Source organism: Schistocerca gregaria, chromosome 2 (assembly GCF_023897955.1).
Source record: "Schistocerca gregaria isolate iqSchGreg1 chromosome 2, iqSchGreg1.2, whole genome shotgun sequence".
NCBI classification, from domain to species: Eukaryota; Metazoa; Arthropoda; class Insecta; order Orthoptera; family Acrididae; genus Schistocerca; species Schistocerca gregaria.
In genome coordinates, this window is record NC_064921.1 from 786,925,437 (window position 1) to 786,943,922 (window position 18,486).

Sequence of the window (18,486 nt, forward strand, 5' to 3'; positions counted from 1 at the left end):
GCGACATTGTTGAATAAAAACTTCACGGATTGCTTGTCACGTCAGACTTGAATTCTATCAAGGGCCTTCTGCTTTATCATCTTTTAAACAGCTCTTCTGTTTGCTTGGTGCTCCATTTAGTTGGTCACATTAAATCATGAGATATTAATTCACTGACCTTGCATATGCTGCCACAAATTATGCCCTTATAGATGACGGAAAAACAATGGTAACAATTTCGATTTCGTTAAATGGCGGGTTGCTAAGCTACTTTCGGTGGTCAATTTCAGCATCAAGCGCCCGTCTCCAAGTACCACTTAATTGTTGCATGTTCTGAGTTCAACAGCTTCTTTGATGACAGAATTCCAGTAGGAAGTGGCATGGAGTAATATTTCCGTGCCATCAAACGTAAGCCTATGTTTGTTCATGAGGCTGTGATCGACAACACCAGATTTGTCGCAACTGCGGATTTAATGTGATGTCTAGAGTTCTGAAACAGTTCATATTGAATATAGTACCATGTATATTCATCAGTCAATACGATTTCAGAACTTTGTACAGAGCACCGTCTCCACAGTAAATATCGCGATTTCGGCAAACCTCCTGCAGCCGAATCAAGCCTTTTCCTACTAGAGTTGTCTGATAATAGAAACCATTGGCTTACGGACGTTCCGTTACTTCGTGACGTCGAAAGACGAATGAGCAGATCGCTAACGGAAAGTTAAACGCAAATCTGTCTCCCTTTCTTTGTCACGTTGATAAGCAGCCTCAGCTGCTGGAACAATGCTTCTTCTATAGCTTTCCCACTTTCCATTAGTTCCTATTGTTTGAATACGTAATCCGTTTAAATGTGAAATCCTATCTTCGCTGAACGCGAAAGAATCTAATAAATCGCAACGTTCGCAGAGCTAAAATTGCTTAGATCCTTTCGACAGCTGCTGCGAATTGGTTAGAAAAGGATAGAAAATTGCACTGTGATTCCTTTTTTTGCAGCCACTATTTTGCTTCATCTGTTCCACTACTATGATTTCACTACTACGATTTACTATGGAACGAGCTAAAAAATATATAGCAATTTCACTGAAACGGATTAAAGAAGTATATTTTGCATTTAATGCTCGCCAAACACTCTTATCCCAGCATACAAAACAAAGGAGACTTTTCGATTCCTTTTCATTATTTGAAGGACAAATAAAAATAATTTCGTCACATTTCAGACAGCGAGTAAAATTATTACGGATTTAAACGACCTCGCTGCATCTCCAGTGCAGCAGAAATACTTTACTACGCCGGAGCCACTATTTATTCTCTTGCATAAAACAGATACATGCTGTTGATTGGTTGTATTAATACCTAGTATGTGATTTCATTTGAGGATACACTGCACATTCCCGGAACTCTTTAAACTAATTTCTGCCTTCTGTTCGTCTCTCTACCATTTGTTTTACGTGTCCTTAATATTACCGATAAACATTTATATTTTATAATGTGATTCAGATGTTCTCAAATAGCGTCCTAATGGGATATCTCCAGATCGTTTTCTGTGTTATAGGTAATATTTGGTACTCATTCATTTACATTTATGTTTACTGAGAGAATTTTCATCATTTCCCATATTAGCCAACATGTAACACATATCAAATCGTAATATATTTGGCGTACACATCCGAAAGGTAGTAATAGTCAGAAGGAAATAAAGTTTGTACTTTTGAGTGTGACCTTTCCGTAGTAATCCATCGTATGATGAGAATGGTAAATATCTTCTTTAACTTAAAGAAGAAAGTTAATTGAAGAGATAACGCCACAGTTAGACATAATACAGAAGATGTGGAATTAGCCAAATTATTTTGCTACTTACTTTCCAAACAGGCAGAAAGTTCTGATTCACTAACACGTCATCCTATGATTGCCTGCTTCGGTTGTGTGAGCCGAAGAACATCTGGCGTTGGACGACACTCAGGACTCCACCACCACAACTCACCCTTCCCGTCGCGATGCTATGGCGAATACTATTTCTGAGCCTCGGTCTGACAACACCACTTCTGCTACTGAACATGTGCGCAAGCGCTCTACTGACAGCATTAATCAACACCGTGATTTCCCTAAATCGCTCCATGCCAATGCCGGGCTGGTCCTTTCAAAGGGCACGGCCGACTTCCTTCCCCGTCCTTCCCTAATCCGATGAGACCGAAGACCTCGCTGTCTGGTCTCCTTCCCCAAAAAACAACAACAACAACAACTAATGAATAGTTACCAATTGCTGCATCTGATTCTTGGGCGGATTATGTCAAGGATGAGCCACAGCACCAGGAGGATGCCGAGGGCAGAGATGCTCCCTCGGCTGCACCCAGCACCGACCAACCACAGTGACCTCCTAAACAACCCAGTTGTCTACCTGGCTGACCAAACATACCGTCTAGCGACGATTAACATCAACAACATACGTGCCCGACATAAACTAGCGATGCTACAAGATCTGCTCAACGCAGCAGACATCGACAGTGCGCTCCTTCAAGAGGTGTATGACGCAGACTTTAATGAACCCTGTGGGTACAAGACTTGGATCTCACATGCGTCGACAATTGGCAGTGGTGTGGCGATCCTCCTCCGGGAAGGTATATCCGCATAAGACGTCGAGTATTTCCCTGACGCCAAAGGCATGGCTATTACTATCCAAGGAGTCAAACATATTAACTTCTATGCACCGTCAGGATCTGGTCGGCGTCGCGAACGATCCACCTTTTTCGCTCATACAATCACGCTCTTCTGTATTGGCCGTCAGGACGCCTTGATATTCGGAGGGGACTTCAGCTGTAGCCAAGCACCTAAGAATCAGTTACCACATCATTATCCCTGCACAGAAGTTGCGACAGTTGTAAATACTCTTCAATTGGTGGACTCTTTGGAACATGTTTGTGGCGATTGGTCCGGATTTACTCACTACACCAGCCATTCCTCCAGCCGCATCGACCGGATTTACACCTCGCGCTCATAGCGGTGGGGACGAGAGCTGCCGAAGTTTGGCCCACAGCGTTTTCTGACCACATGGCCTACATCTGCGCCATCACCCTCGGCCGCCAAAAGGTATGGCACAGTCATGGTCCTTGGAAGGTGAACGTCAGGAATGCCGCCGCCTTATAGAGAACACGTGGAATTGTTACAGCCGCCGGTGTAGCACCTACCAGTCTACACTGTCGTGGTGGTTACTCTGCGCCAAACCAGCCCTCCGGAAGACCTTGATAGGCTACGGCCGAGATGTTGCAGCGTGGAAGAGACATACCATGGACTTTGACTACAGCATCTTAAGGGAATGTACAACACTGCCGTACTCACGTGCATGGCAGGTGACGGTGAACCGTGCCAAGGCACAGATCATCAGATTAATACGTTGCCACCTTGAGGGTGCGATCATGAGAGCGCTCACTCAAGACAGAGTGGCCCAGGAGGAACCGACCATGCATCACGTCATTGCAGAACGACGGCGCCGACGAAGGACACTGATCCAAGCTATCACGACGGAAGACGGACGGCGCCTTGATACCCAGCGCGGTATAGGAAACTCCTTTCATGCGCACTACACTAGGCTGTACTCGCAACATCGACATCCCCCAGAGGTAATCTACGAAGTCTCTCAACTAACTTATGGCACGACCCCTCGACAGCGGCAGCGGATTTCACTGCAGTTGTAACGGAAGAGGAAATCATTGAAGCAATACAGGCGGGGGCTGCTCATAGGTCCGCGGGACCTGATGGCCTTCCTCTGGAATTTTACCGGACATATCAACAATTGGTGGCACCAGCATGGACTGATATTTGATCTTATGTCTCCCACGACGCAGATCCCTGGGGCTTTCCTAGAAGGACTGATTGTGTCCATACACAAACCACGAGGCGGATCCAGGATCAGTGATTATCGCCCCTTGACCTTACTCAACAGTGACTTGAAGATTTTTACCCGGCTTCCGGTGGCACGTCTAAAGCGATCAGTACAATGTGTTGTGTCGCAGGATTAGGCATCGTTAGGTGGTGACCATAATATTCGCACTGCACTGTGCGATATCGAGATATGATCGCGCTAGCCAAAGCTCGCCAACTGCCAGGAGTTTTGGCCCACTCGACTTTAGTCAGGCCTTTGACAGAGTGAACCACACAATTTTGATGGAGGTACTGTGACACATGGGGTATCCGGACATTATAGTTAAGGTACTGATGCGTCTCCTACGCTGCCGATACAGATCCAGCGATCGGTGCGACAAGGCTGCCCTCTTTCGGCGATATTGTATGCCCTCGACTTGGAACCACTCCTCTGCGGCCTCCGACAACGCCTGACTGGGATGTCCTTTGGTGGACATAGTTTTTGCTGCACTGCCTATGCGGATGATCTGGTACTCCTTCTTCGCAGTAATGAAGATGTTCGTGCAGCACTGACGTGGGTGGCGACCTACTGCGCGGTATCGGGGAGCCTTCTCAGTGTCCACAAATCGCACTCCCTGTCTATAGGCAGAGGTCTACCCGACGAGAGCGTCCCACCGCTACGAATGTGACGCAACTCGCTGTCTTGTCATTGAATTTACATCTGACATGAAGCGTTCAACAGCCCTTAACTACAGGCGTTTATCGTATCAGATGAGAGCAGGAATAAGTGACCACCGTCCTAGACATCTAGACCTCCTACAACGGATACGATATGCTAACGTCTATTTGGCGTCACGTACCCCCATTTTGTATAGATACTCCCGATACCACCTACCCTGGCTCACCGCATGTTGGCGGTTTTGGGATCCTTTGTTAATGCGGGCATGTTATTTAAGATTCGTTACGATTTCCTAACCCTCCCGAGGAGCAGAGAGGTTTAGACCTTTGTCATGTTCAGAACAGAGTGAAGGCCCTGTTCGTCAGCTGTCACCTACAATTGTGGCGACGAAGTCCGACGTGCCTCACAAGTCTCTTACTGGAGGCCTTATGAGCAGTCTCACTCGCATCCACTGTGATGATATCGGATGCCCTTGCACCTTAGCCGATTCTTCCTTGAATTAATCTACATCCGCGCCGCACTACTACCCACACGCTTGAGGAGACGAGGGCGACGTATGGTGCCATGCAAATGAACAGGACGCCGAATGTGATTGAAAGCAAACACCCCACTACAAAGTGGCGTGCTGTGTGGCAAGCAGTGAATGCCACCACCCTTGATACTGACGTACAATCTGCACGGTACGTAGTTTGTTAATGGGAAACAGTTGTGCCAGTCCTGCCTAGATCACATCCACCTCGCCGATTCACCCTTGTGTGCCACATGAAAATTGATTGACACGGATGAACATCGTTTCGAATGCGGGTCGGCTAAGGACGTTTGGTATTCGGTGCGTCAGATATTGGATTTTCTCACACGCAATACTACCGACAGGATAACTAAATACCCGATCACTTCTTTTCCCCGATGGGATGTATTTCCGAAGAGCAAAAATGAACTCTGTGACATGGATTAGCGCCACGCTCTTCACTACCTATTCGGTAATGGCGAAAAGACAGTACCCGATTTTTGGTATTACCTCAACGAACGACATTGTACTATCGCCAAGAACCCTAAATATAGACAATATTTTTCTAATTTCCTTTGGAGCGCATTCCATAACCCGCCTCGCAGCTGGATTATCGATGACATGAGAAGATAACCATAGAACCTTTTCCCATTTCGTTTTTTTTGTAAGATTGAACAGACAACGGAAACAACACAGCAACGAGACGACAGGCATCGTAAAATTCGCAGCGGGCTATAGTATGGAGCATCCTTTGTTGTAACGGGACGACTTTCTATTATTCTGTTTATGTAGCCGAAGAGGAATGGCTTTCCTTTTATCCATTTGTATAAAACTAAAATAAAACTAAAATAAAAAATCAGAAAAACAAACCATCCAAAATCGTTTTTACTTTTTAAAAAAAGTGGTAATCGTCGCAAATTCTAAACCTACAGTCGTGTAAAAAAGTAAAAAAATTAAAAAAAAGGTTAGCATTTCTGCCTAGCACACAGGAAGACCTGGGTTCGAGTCCCGGCCATAGCACAAATTTTAATTAATTTTGTCTGCTTCGATCATTATCGTAGAACCAACCTCCTTTCAGAAAAAAGTGTTGCATCAATTATTGAACGTTCCTAGTATAATGGATAAGTCTTTTACTAGGAATTTCTGTGATACGAAGAACGCAATAAAATACTGGATTGCTGAATACTTCAGAGCTCTTGTAGCGCACGTCTGGACTTCAGTGCTGGGAAAGGGAATTCCGAGACAGACTGACCTGACAAACAGATATTGTTTTATGCGATTCAAGGGTAAGTGAGTATCGTGTGTAAAGGGGGAGACATTCTCTCAAAGCCGGCCTGTAGCATAATATTTTTACATAAGAGTGAAGCAACACAATTAAAGTGTTCAGGAGTACTTTCGGGCAACAGGTAATTTCTCACACATAGCACTTTGAATAAATGTCGTCACTGCGATTAATGTGTCAGAAGTAGAGTCATGCAGAAGAGTGGATCAGTGTTTAATTACACTGCTGTCCATTAAGACTTTAGCGTCATGACGGCGGCGTGCAACATACGTTGTATGGCACGAAGTTATTAAATGCTTGAACATGCACAAAAAAAGCAATTAAGCAGAACAGCATTTAGTTGGTAGCACCATGTAGAAGCATGAATGAAAAGATTGCACATTGGATTTCTTTCTCATTCAATAAACCACTTCAGTGTTTGCAATAAGATCTACTGGAATTTGGCAGAGTGGTCCCTCGAGACAACACTTCATCGTGTCACAATATTTAAACTCGTGTTGGTCGCAGTCCCACGCCAGTCTAGCGAACAAGGACTCAATGCGTTCAGGAGGAACATTCTTGACGCTAGTCACGAGATGTATCTTAAGTGATCTTTGTATGTCCATCTTTGTACAAGACGGTGGTTGGGACGTCGGTTGGTCACATTGAAGTAACATGACCTTCAGCCGTAAATTTTGAACCTTCTATCAAGCTACCGGTTTCCATGTTACATTACATAGTCAGCTGGCCCATACATCATCAGCAATACAGTAGGATGCCAAAAGCCAAGGGATACCTCCTGCTAACGTGTAGGACTTTCTTTCAATCGGTATAAAGCAGCATCACGACTTGGCATGGACTCAACAAATCGTTGTAAGTCCCCTGCAGAAATACTGAGCCGTCCATAATTGCGATAGGGTACAATTTTATGCACGGACTGTCCTCTCGATTATATCCCATTAATGTCGATTGGACTCATTTCGGGTGACCGGGGCGCCAAATCATTTCGAACTGTCCAGAATGTTTCTGAAGCCAGTCGCATACAACTGTGTTCCAGTAACATGCCTTATTCTCATCCATGAAACTCCAATCGTTGTTTGGGAAATTGAAGTCGATAAAAGGTTACAAATTCTCTGCATGTAGCCAGACATAACCTCTGCCTGTCAATAATCGGTTCAGGTGGACCAAAGAAGCCAGTCCATTCGATCGATATAGATTTAAAACCACTAGGGTGCCACTTTCCTAACGGATGCGTTCGCCCCGCACTGATTTTTGTGGGTATTCCATGCTGTGTTGCTTGTCTGTAAGCACTGACTGTTACACGAAAATACCGCTGCTCTCAGTCGTTAAATGAAGGCGATCGGTCACTGCGTTGTCCGCGGTAAGAGTTAATGCTTAAAATTTGGTATTCTCGACATGTTCTTGTCGCTGTGGAGCTCGGAATATTGAATTTCCTAACGATTTCCGAATCAGAATATGCCGTATGTCTAGCTCGAACTACCATTCCAAGTTCAGAGTCTGATAATTCCCGTCGTGCGGTCTTAATCACGTCGGGAAATCTTTTCACATGAATCAAATGAGTACAAATGACAGTTCCGTTAACGCACTGGCCTTTTTAACCTTGTGTACGCTGTACTACCGCCATCTGTATGTCGCTGTCCCACGACATTTGTCACCTCAATGTGCAAACACTCCTAACAAGCAACGCTAAGGAATAGTTTGGGACTGTAAATGTTGCCAATGTGTCATATAAGTCTTATAACAACCAATTATTACAATAAGGAAGTTAACATGAAACAATTACCAAATTCAGCAAAATGTCTACCAATGTCGATGCGATATTAGCAATATTAAAGTTGAATCCATATAAAATACTTAATAGTAATAGGAAACAGATTTACATTGTACCCGCAATATAAAAAGTATACCTTAACAAGAATTAGCACATATCATTTTGAAGTTAAAAGGCAAAAATTTGTCTCCTACACAGTAATAAAATAATCTCTAGCAGTCTGCTGTAGGTAACTGTAACGAACTTCCACTATGTAAAAATACTAAAGAAACATGTATAGGACGAATAGGCAAAATCACGAATAAAATGATACGTAAGTAAAAAGTATATTCATTAAGTGAATAAACCACATGTGGGCAGGTAGGTACTAGATCAAGTTGAAATTGCTTGTGCATGAAATGAGTATCTGTGTGTAGGGAATAACACTATTACACAACATAAAATTCGGGGAAAGAAGATTAATGATGTATGCGAGTTGAATGGAAAAGTAGACTAAGAAGACAGCAAAATTATCATTTAATCTAAAGAGAAAAACAACAAATTAGAAAACTGCATCGAAAACTAGATTACCGTGAAGTAGAATAACTATCTACATCTAGTCTCTACAATGCGAACGACTGTGAAGTGCTTGGCAGAGGATACGTCCCACTTTCTCTCGTTCCATTCACGTGCATAGAAAGAGCTTAAATTCATCAAAAACATTAAAGTGAATGGAGATACGTTTCTACATGGTGATATAACAAAACAGCTGATGAAATGAAAGAAGTGTGAGTTAGTTCAATAAGAATATTACAAATATAAATTAACTAACAGTCTGTGTGCAAGAAGGCAACAACACGTATCTGAGGAAAAAGCAACGTAAGATATAGCATATGAAGAAGAGATCGATAAAAACTACCAGGACACATGTATAAAATATCTACATAGAACAGCAAATAATAAGGAACTATTGTAGATAAAATACATGTTGTAGTAGAATGAATAAACTAGTGATAAAATAATAATATGAATTTTATGAAACAATGTAGAATACCTCACATATATCACGTATCGAGCAATGGATTAAGCCAAGAAGATAGAGAAGTACACTGTGATAAAAATCATGGGATGGTGATGTGCACTTACGCAGGTGCGTACACAAGTTATAAAAGGCTAGTATATTAGAGAAGCTGTCATTTGCACCGAGGTGATTCATGTGAAGCGGTTTCCCGGCGTGATTATTGTCGCACAACGGGAATTAGTGCACTTGGAAGGCGAAGTGGTAGCTGGAGCTAGACGAATAGGACATTCCACTTCGTAAATCATTATGGAATCCGACATCCTGACATCCACAGTGTGAAGAGTATACCGAAAATACCAAATATCATGCACTAAATCTCAACACAGACACCGACAGCCTTCACTTAACGACTGACAGCAGCGGCATTTACGCAGAAGTGTCAGTGCTCACAGACAAGCAAAAGTGCTTGAAATAACCACAGAAATCAGTGTGGGGTGTACGACGCACCTGTGCGTTTGGTTACCAAGCCGAAATTTGGCTTTAATGGGCTGTGATAGCAGACAGCTTATGCGAGTGCCTCTGCTAACAGCCTCCTGGATTCGTGACCATATCAGTCGATTGATTCCAGATTTCAGCTGCTAAGAGCTAAGGTAGGGTTCAAATGTGGAACAGACCCACAAGCCATGGAAACAAGTTGCCAACAAGGAGCTGTGAAAGGTGGTGGTGTTTCCATAATGGTGTGGACTGAGTTTACACGCACTGGACTGTGTACTCTGGTCCAACTGCACCGATCACTGACTGGAGATGGTTATGTTCCACTACTTGGAGACCACCTGAAATCTTTCAAGGACTTCGTGTTCCCAAATTTTTACAGATAACATTGCGCCATGTCACAGGGCCACAACTGTTCGCAATTGGGTTGAAAAACATTCTGGTCGATTGGAGAGAATGATCTGGCTACCATCCAAAATTTAAGGAACATAATCGAGAGGTCACTTCGTGCAAAACATTCTGCATCGGTAACACTTCGGCAATAATGGACGGCTGTAGAGGCAGCATGGTTGAATATTTCTGTAGGAGACTTCCAATGATACGTTGAGCTCATGCCACGTCGATTGCTGCGCCACGCCGGCCAAAAGGAGGTCCGACACGATGTTAGAAGGTATTGCATGACTTTTATCACCTCAGTGTGTGACGATGTAATGTAAAACCTAAACCGGTGACTTAATAAAGAGTTAAAAATTTACGGCTGAGGATGTAGTGCTTTTTACCTTAGTTGAGGAATTGTGCTTGTTTACAGCGAGACATCCACACCTGGAGTTCGATGACATCTAGCATTCTGCCGAGTCTCAGACTGGGGACCGTTGTTGTGCCTTCTCTTCACGGGCAGCAGAGAGAGGTTTGGTGACAGTGGTACGCCCAACAACAGAACTGGACGCAGTAGTGGCACCCTTCGTCTTTTCAGGTGGACCACGATTATGCGTACAGGATCACGAAGGACATACCCTAGTGTGAAAGCGCCGAAGAGAACAATTTTTTGCATATTATATTCTTCATCGTTATACGATGCTAACACCTGTCATGATGGTACGATATTTGCCACTGTGTACGCAACGCGGTCACGTCTGGTTTGTGTAGGAAGTAAACTGGCGAGCATATTTTACATTTATATCTTCTTACTGTCTGTGGCTCTGACCTCTATTCTAGTTTTAGTGAGGTTATCTTTCAACCAGATAACGGAAGTCCTCATGTTGTCCTTGCTTATTATCCTCTCCTACTTCGACACAGGGATTAGCTTTATCATCGCCACCACCTTCTTCACATCTAGGACTCGGAAATGGAATGGCCACACACAGGAACGCCGGCAATAGCCTGCCGCCGGCCGTTGTGGCCGAGCGGTTCTAGACGCTTCAGTCTGGACCCGTACGACAGCTACGGTCGCAGGTTCGAATCCGGCCTCGGGCATGGATGTGTGTGATGTTCTTACGTTAGTTAGGTTTAAGTAGTTTTAAGTTCTAGGGGACTGATGGCCTCAGAAGTTATGTCCCGTAGTGCTCAGATCCATTTGAACCGTTTGAATAGCCCGCCACTAAGAATGGCGGACTGTTCGCGGGGTTGAAGTAGCATGGAATGTTGTCCGTCACGCAGCTTAGTTCGACTGGATGCTTAGCCAGCTCAAGTCCATTGCTTCTGCTAGAGACGGCACCTTCGTGAGCTAAATTTCATACCATCTTTTTCCGCAAATCACTTACAAATATATTCTTTCTACTATACTCTATAAGCATATAAATTTTCGTCGTTTGCTATCCTTCCTGCTTCCTGGTGTCGCAATTGTAACGACAAACAATGCGTTATGCTATACAGGACATTTAATAATACACATTTACCGTGTGACAGCGTTCCATTTGTCAGAACACGGGAGTGAATACTGCCCGCTTTTCGGGCACAATTTGTGACGTTTCTGCCACTCCGCCGATGTCATCAGTTAGCTTTCCTGTGTAAAAATTACCCTCTGGTTTTCATGATTTCTTGAACGTGTACACTTATTGTGTCTGCCTGTAGTTCCTTTCTTATCGTTACGATGATATTTAGCATCACCTTCAGACCGCTAAATGTCACTAACAAAATTCAATCAGCTTTGGTCAAACTAAAAAAACTATGTTTGCTATGAAACCTGCAAAGCAGAGTTTGAGTGTGATTTTCTCTGCTGTCGGGCAGAGTTTAACGTAGGCGACTGATTTGCTTATGGGAATAGACATGACTCTAAACGGTATAAAAGAATTAGCCTACGGTATGCGCTGATGTGGCATCACATGATATCATGGGTACTTACGCATAGCTTCGCTATTCTGGTGCGTGATGCACTCAATTTATGGTGTTTATTCGATATTCTGAACGAGAATTCCTAAATTCATAAATTCTGTTCGTGTTCTCGTGTCCTTGGTACTTCCAACTTCGTACTTATCATGTAATTCTGCTGATATATATTTGCCAGCTTCGAACAGGAGGAGAACAAATTGTAAACTTATCTGTTCATTCCAGGTCGTCTGAAGTACATTAACTTTTACTGTGGTACGCCGTGTTGTAATCTCTGGGAAATTAATTTCTGATACTTCTTTTTTATTTTTATAAGCTTTTGTTTAGTATTAAAACGTTTTTATTTGTTTACATTCGTATTTTCGTATTGGTAAAACCAACCACGTTCACACAGTTTTGCAGATATGAAAAGCGATAAAAGGATTACTTATTTAAAAAAATTGTGAGTAAGTTTAAATACTTTTTTCATATATTCCTTGACCAATCATGCACATTAATGTTCATTTACAAAAAAATGTAGAATGAAGCCGTTGTAGTATTATATTTCCGGAGGTCTGCAAATTTCATTTTCGTTTTCTCCGCCTGTTCATCAGAATACTCAATTAAATTTTTAGGATTTATAACAGAACAAGAATTACGGCAACTTCGCGAGTTAATCGAAATTTACGATGCTGCCTTCTTTACAGTAATTTTTATTCCGATTTTCGGCTACAAAACGTCTTATTCCGGTTTCTCCAAGAAATACTCTATACACAGCTACATTTGCGAAATCTTCTTTATTTCCAAATTTATCCACAACGTAATAAGAATTTTGCATATTTCTGGGAGATAATATTGTGCAATTGAAATTAATTATCCTACAAATTCCATTTAACATGAGTTAGTAAAAATGTCACGTGTTTCAGATATTTTGCGAAGTTACGTTATTGTTCACGACATTTATTTATTAACTAGATAGAAAATTATTATTTTCTTTCAAAAAAACGTACTATACTTTTCATAAATGCATTCGCATTGTAGAAAAAAGCTAAACATTTATTGTTTTATACATATAATATATTTCAGAATTTCAGAAGTTAATTTCATAATTAGTTAACACAAGCATGTTATTAATTTTATGGTCACGTTTTAGTAATTATGAAAGGGTGACGTTTTGTTTCAAGTGTTCACTATTGAAAAACAGTAAGTCAGCGCAACTGTTATTTTGAGCTATTACCGTTTCTGTAACATAGTAGAAACCGTACAACTGTGGTTGAGCATATACTGTATTAACAGAGACTAATGCTAGCACAGTATGTAATTCACATTCATAACTACATGAGTGATCCTGACGTAAAAGAAGGAAAGAGTGACATTACAATGCCTCCAAACTCCAATTTCGTGTTCTCCGCATATTCACCAGATGTCTATCCGAATTTCACTTGCGTCCCTTAAATCTTCATTTAACATTATTTCATTGTGTATGTGTATATAATAATCTATTTGGTACCTTTCTCACTCTTGTTAAAATTCTTCAGTGTCTCTCTAATTCCTTGGGTGAACAGGAGGAGTAGACATAGAGCCGGAAAATACCCATTTCTGATAATGTGCGATGATAATGATAACTGCGATAAATATACTTTTATTTCTTACAGGTTTTTGACACATCGACCCCAGCTGCATTTCGGCAAGTCGTCGCACAAACATTACCAACTGTTGCACTGCTCCCCGGAATGAGTTTCTTTTCCAGTCACGTAAAGGAATTTTTCGACAGAATTGCAACAGAAACCTACCAGTACAGAGAAAAACATAATGTTCTTCGCGATGACTTGGTGCACTTGTTGATGACGCTGAGACAAGAAGGGAAGCTAACTACAGAGGAAGGGGAATGTGTAGGTGAGTAGATGACCTGTGTTTGCATCTCTCACTTGGTGGCTCGGACAGCTACGAAAGTTATCAATTGTCTTTATTAAACGAACCATTATCATAACTGTCTTATGCCCGTTATTAAAGATTTCACTTCAAGTGGGGAAATGTGTAACTCGTCAGGGTCAAGCAACTCTATAGCATACTTTCATTTTTCGCTTGATTTGGAAAGCGCACAGCCGTGAAAATAAAATCTGCTTCCACACTTTGTTGCTCCATCCTGTGCATTTTGAGATACTTAAACCCTTTTTGGCATACTGTCCACTAGGTGATTCAGACATTTCTGCCCAAGTCGTCTCCACTCTTAGAATGTCGCACTCTTGATGTCATCAAACGTGTGTGTACGTTTTTCGATGACGGTCTGCTGTTTTCATGGCCCAAGCATGCCGAGTTGGCCTGATGCCAGAAAGATACCGCATGCCATTAAATCATTCTGCTCGTTTAATTCCTGTTTCCTAAAGATCAGTGTGCGAAGTGGGATCGGTTTCCAAGTGCTCTATCGTCGTGAAACACGAACGCATCGTAGGCAAGTTGACTGTGAGACTGCTTAAGTGGTGGGAGCTCCCTGTCCAAACTGGTTGGAGCTTCCTGTCCAGGTGATACGTGATCCTGATTACCTTCTACAGTGATGGCGAAGTTCAGATGTCTTTGTGCGACACTGGTCCAAAGCAGATGCATCCACGCCCTTCTGAATACATGTGATTGCGTCCTTGAGATCTGCCAATGGGCACTCTTCACACTCTTCTATGAGGGTCACCAGTCATCAGACAGTTCCCTATCGACGCCACTGGTCCATGTTCCATTCCAGTTATCCCCTCACTCATCTACTTGACCAACCACGCCGTTGGGAAAATCCACTGTCGTTCACCATGGGTTCGTAATAGTCATGTTGATGGAGTGAGTAGTGTCCAGACTGTCCTGACACGGTCTCAAGAGGGTCCAGGGAGGTTGGCCACAGTTCTGTGGCAAAGATACTTTGTGGCTAATCTTAAGTGTTATGTATCTCATGATAGTGGTTGAATGTTCAACCTTCCGTGGTAACAACGCTGTTGGCTGCGACGGTCTAGGTTTCATATGACAATTACACGTCTGTTGACAGACCTAAATGGCGTGCACAAGTGTTCATCTTGAGACTGAAGAATTAGTGTCCGTGTTTGCTTGCAAATAAAGTCGTTTTTGGGTGGAATCCTCCTTTAGAAAATAAAATCTTTCTTGTTTTTACCCAGACATGATTCGTTGAAGTTTCGTCATCATAAATGGTTTCTTTTTATTTTATTTTTATCAAACAACAGGAAGATTTCTCTTTACTATATGTACATACACAAAATTGAATTTTTAGGAATGTGCCCACGAATTTCAAAACAGGAAATACTATTTACGTATGCTTTGTTACCACAGTCTGCTATTGTTGTAGTTTTCTATGTTTTGCGTTACAGTTCTGTTGCCTCGTCAACTGCAACCATAGAGAACTTAAAATATAGTCTTTTAACCCCAAATTTTACGACTTGTAAGTGTTATGGTAAACATTGTTTCATTCTGTGTGTAAAAGTGTGTGTCTCTGCGTATTTGTGTGTGTGTGTGTTTAGGCACGTGCTTTTTGGACTTTTACGTCACTGTCTACAAAACCATGAAAATAAGATGGCGGACAGGGAATCTGTTGTGGGAGATGTAGATCCGCACGCTTACACGCACGTGCGTGAGTATGTGTGTGTGTGTGTGTGTGTGTGTGTGTGTGTGTGTTTACCTTCAACAAAGACTTCGTGTATTGCGTAGTTTTACTCAGTTCAAAAATGGTTCAAATGGCTCTGAGCACTATGGGACTTCACAGCTGTGGTCATCAGTCCCCTAGAACTTAGAACTACTTAAACCTAACTAACCTAAGGACATCACACACATCCATGCCCGGGGCAGGATTCGAACCTGCGACCGTAGCAGACGCAAGGTTCCGGACTGCGCGCCTAGAACTGCGAGATCACCGCGGCCGGCTTCCCTCAGTTATGTGTTTTTCTGTTCATGGCTGTTCCTCTTTGTTTCACATGCATTAGACGTTCTGCGAATGCAGAATGGTGGATGTTAGTTACGTTTTAGTCCCCTTCTGTAATCTGTTTGCCTAATACTGAAATATCTGGTCGCTGTTGTCCACTATAAATTCAACTGCAGTTCTGGCTTTTCAGTCGATAAATACGAGATGTATTCGTCTGTGTGGATATTGGTTGTCGTTCGTTTTCTGTGTATTGAGTTATATGTAATGTAGGATAGTTTTTAGTCGTTGTTTGTTCAGTATGTTGCCTACCCTGTGGCCTGTTTTCTATAGGTGAGAGTGTACCATTTGCTCGTTAGCGTTGATATTCGTTCTTCATATGTGTGTGTCTTTGTGTGTGTCTCTTTGTGTGTTTGTGTGTGTGTTGTGTGCGTTTTGTACATGTTTGTTTTCTGTATGTCTGTATTCTGTATGTCTGTGCTGGTGTGTTTATGATGATCTGTTTGTTTTGGTCTGTTAGGTGTCCCTCCAATTTTTAATTTCGTGATTTAATTTGGCTATAACGTTTGTGTGCATCCAGTCTTAATTTTTGTAGTTGTCTTCACTGAGTGAGGTGCAGAAGCCCCATTGTACAGTTCACGACTGGAAACACAGTGCATATCAGAGAGACATGACTCTACAGCCATGTTCACAATTCCACAGTCAACGTTTCTACATGTTTCAACACCTAGTCCTAGTCCACCATGTGAACTACACTACTCAACAAAAGCTTGGAATAATATCTTAAAATGTAATCTACTACACAAGAGGTCTCATTGACGCACCTCGTACATTATTCAAACTAGAGCCCGTATGCTGGATAATGTTTACTAATGACATGCTTTGTGGCCGTTTCCCAGTCATGTAAACACACCACAGTTGCAACGGCACACAAAGAGAAATCCAGTGTCAACAATAGCTTCATTCAGTTTTTGTTCAACACTGCAGCGACATGCCACCCACAGACATGCAGCACTTCGATAGAGTCAGGATACTGGCTTTGCTTTCAGTAGGTCAATCACAGAGTAGTGTGTGTAAGATGTGGAGAAAGTACAGAGAGTCGAGAAATGTAAAAGATCCCTTCGCAGTGGGCGTCCTCGTATGACAACACCAGTTCAGGGTTGTTTCCTCCAACTGTCGGCTCATGGGCGTCCAACATCACCTGCCATATGTATTGGAATTGACAATAGGGACTCGTATTTCAGACCACACAGTGCGTAGAAGTCAGCATCAGCGTCGTCTTTGTTCTAGAAGGCCTATGCGAAGTTTTGCAACGAACCGACGGAACCGGGCACCAGACATGTCAGGGTTTGGAGAAGTGCTAGACGACACCAATAACGCCGATACTTTCAGGAAGTCCATCCGTTTGCAGGTGGAAGTGTAATGTTTCGGCGTCAATGATGGAACTGCAGACCCCTCTGAATCTCACCTAGCGGCAATTTGACTGGTCTCCAATTACCTCCAAGATGTGCTAGAAACGACTTAAGGCCCTACAGCCCAGTAGTCGTCGATCACTTCATCATAATCTATGACAATGCAAGACGGCACTGTACTCTACCAGTATCCCGCCATCTTCAGATATGCAACATCAACAGAATGCGTTTTCCAGCACATTCCCCAGATATTATTGCATCTGAGCATACGTAGGACCTGTTGACGGTGGCCATTGCACAGCGTTTGAATCCACCTGACAATCTTCATGACTACACTGTGGTATAGGACCTCATACCCCAAGATAAACTTGATGGTCTCATGCAGAGCATACCTCGTAGAGTGGAAGAACTCTTCGATGTTTGAAGAGGACGTACTCACTATTAAATCACCGATAATCATCATCATGAGACAAAGATTTTCACCGTCTCAAGATTTACACTTAAGAGAGAGCCCGCATTTTTTTGCAATGATTTGTCGTAACTAACGGAAATCGTTTTTATTATCAGAAGTAATGATATTTGCTTTGCTAGTAAGGCACTGTGCAAACCTCAGTGGGTGTAGTATAAGAAGTCACTGTAGTGAACTCTGTGATTTTCCAAACTTTCATTGTGCTGTGTACATAAATAATGCATGTACACCCTTACCTTCATTACGGAAACGGCTGCAAGAAACAGCACTGTAAAGTACTGAGGAAAAGATTTCGGAGAAAAATAGAACTTGATCTATGGAACTCATGAAGGCGGTGTAGGACTTTGTGTAGTACTTTTTTTTTATGATGACGTGGCAGTACACAAATGAAGATCTGAATGAGAAACAACATACAAATGTTACAATTACTAGCACGAAACAAGGTACTGTCTTCGGGATTAATATTTGGGGAAATGCTGATCAGTGACGCAGTGTTAACGGCATGGTCTGGGAGTGTTGACTGAGGCAGATCGTGTTCTTACTGGTTGCCCATTAGACTGAGGAGCAAAACGCAATATGTCTGGGAATTCATCCCATCAGGTCGTAACGCCAATGCTGGTCTCTTCCTGGAAAGCCTCAAGAACTGAGATGGGACTTTGTAACACAATTTCACTCCGGATTACGACAGATTATAGTGAGGCATCTATCTGCATAACATTAGAAAGAAACAGCAAAGGCCTGGCACGAAATGTCTATCATGTGGCCCGCAAGGGACTCCTCTCCTGATTAAAGGACCTCAAAGCAGCCCTTGCATCCTACATCGTTATT

General features: G+C 42.6%; 1 protein-coding gene across 1 annotated transcript in view; it reads left to right on the top strand.

Annotated features, from left to right (window-relative positions):
- The window catches only part of LOC126335045 (probable cytochrome P450 6a13), a 66,767-nt gene that overhangs the window by 23,381 nt on the left and 24,900 nt on the right, over positions 1 to 18,486 (top strand). Inside the window, exon 3 of the mRNA XM_049997915.1 lies at positions 13,526 to 13,766. Within this exon, the coding sequence (XP_049853872.1) occupies positions 13,526 to 13,766 (241 nt within the window). The remainder of the gene's footprint in view (positions 1 to 13,525; positions 13,767 to 18,486) is intronic.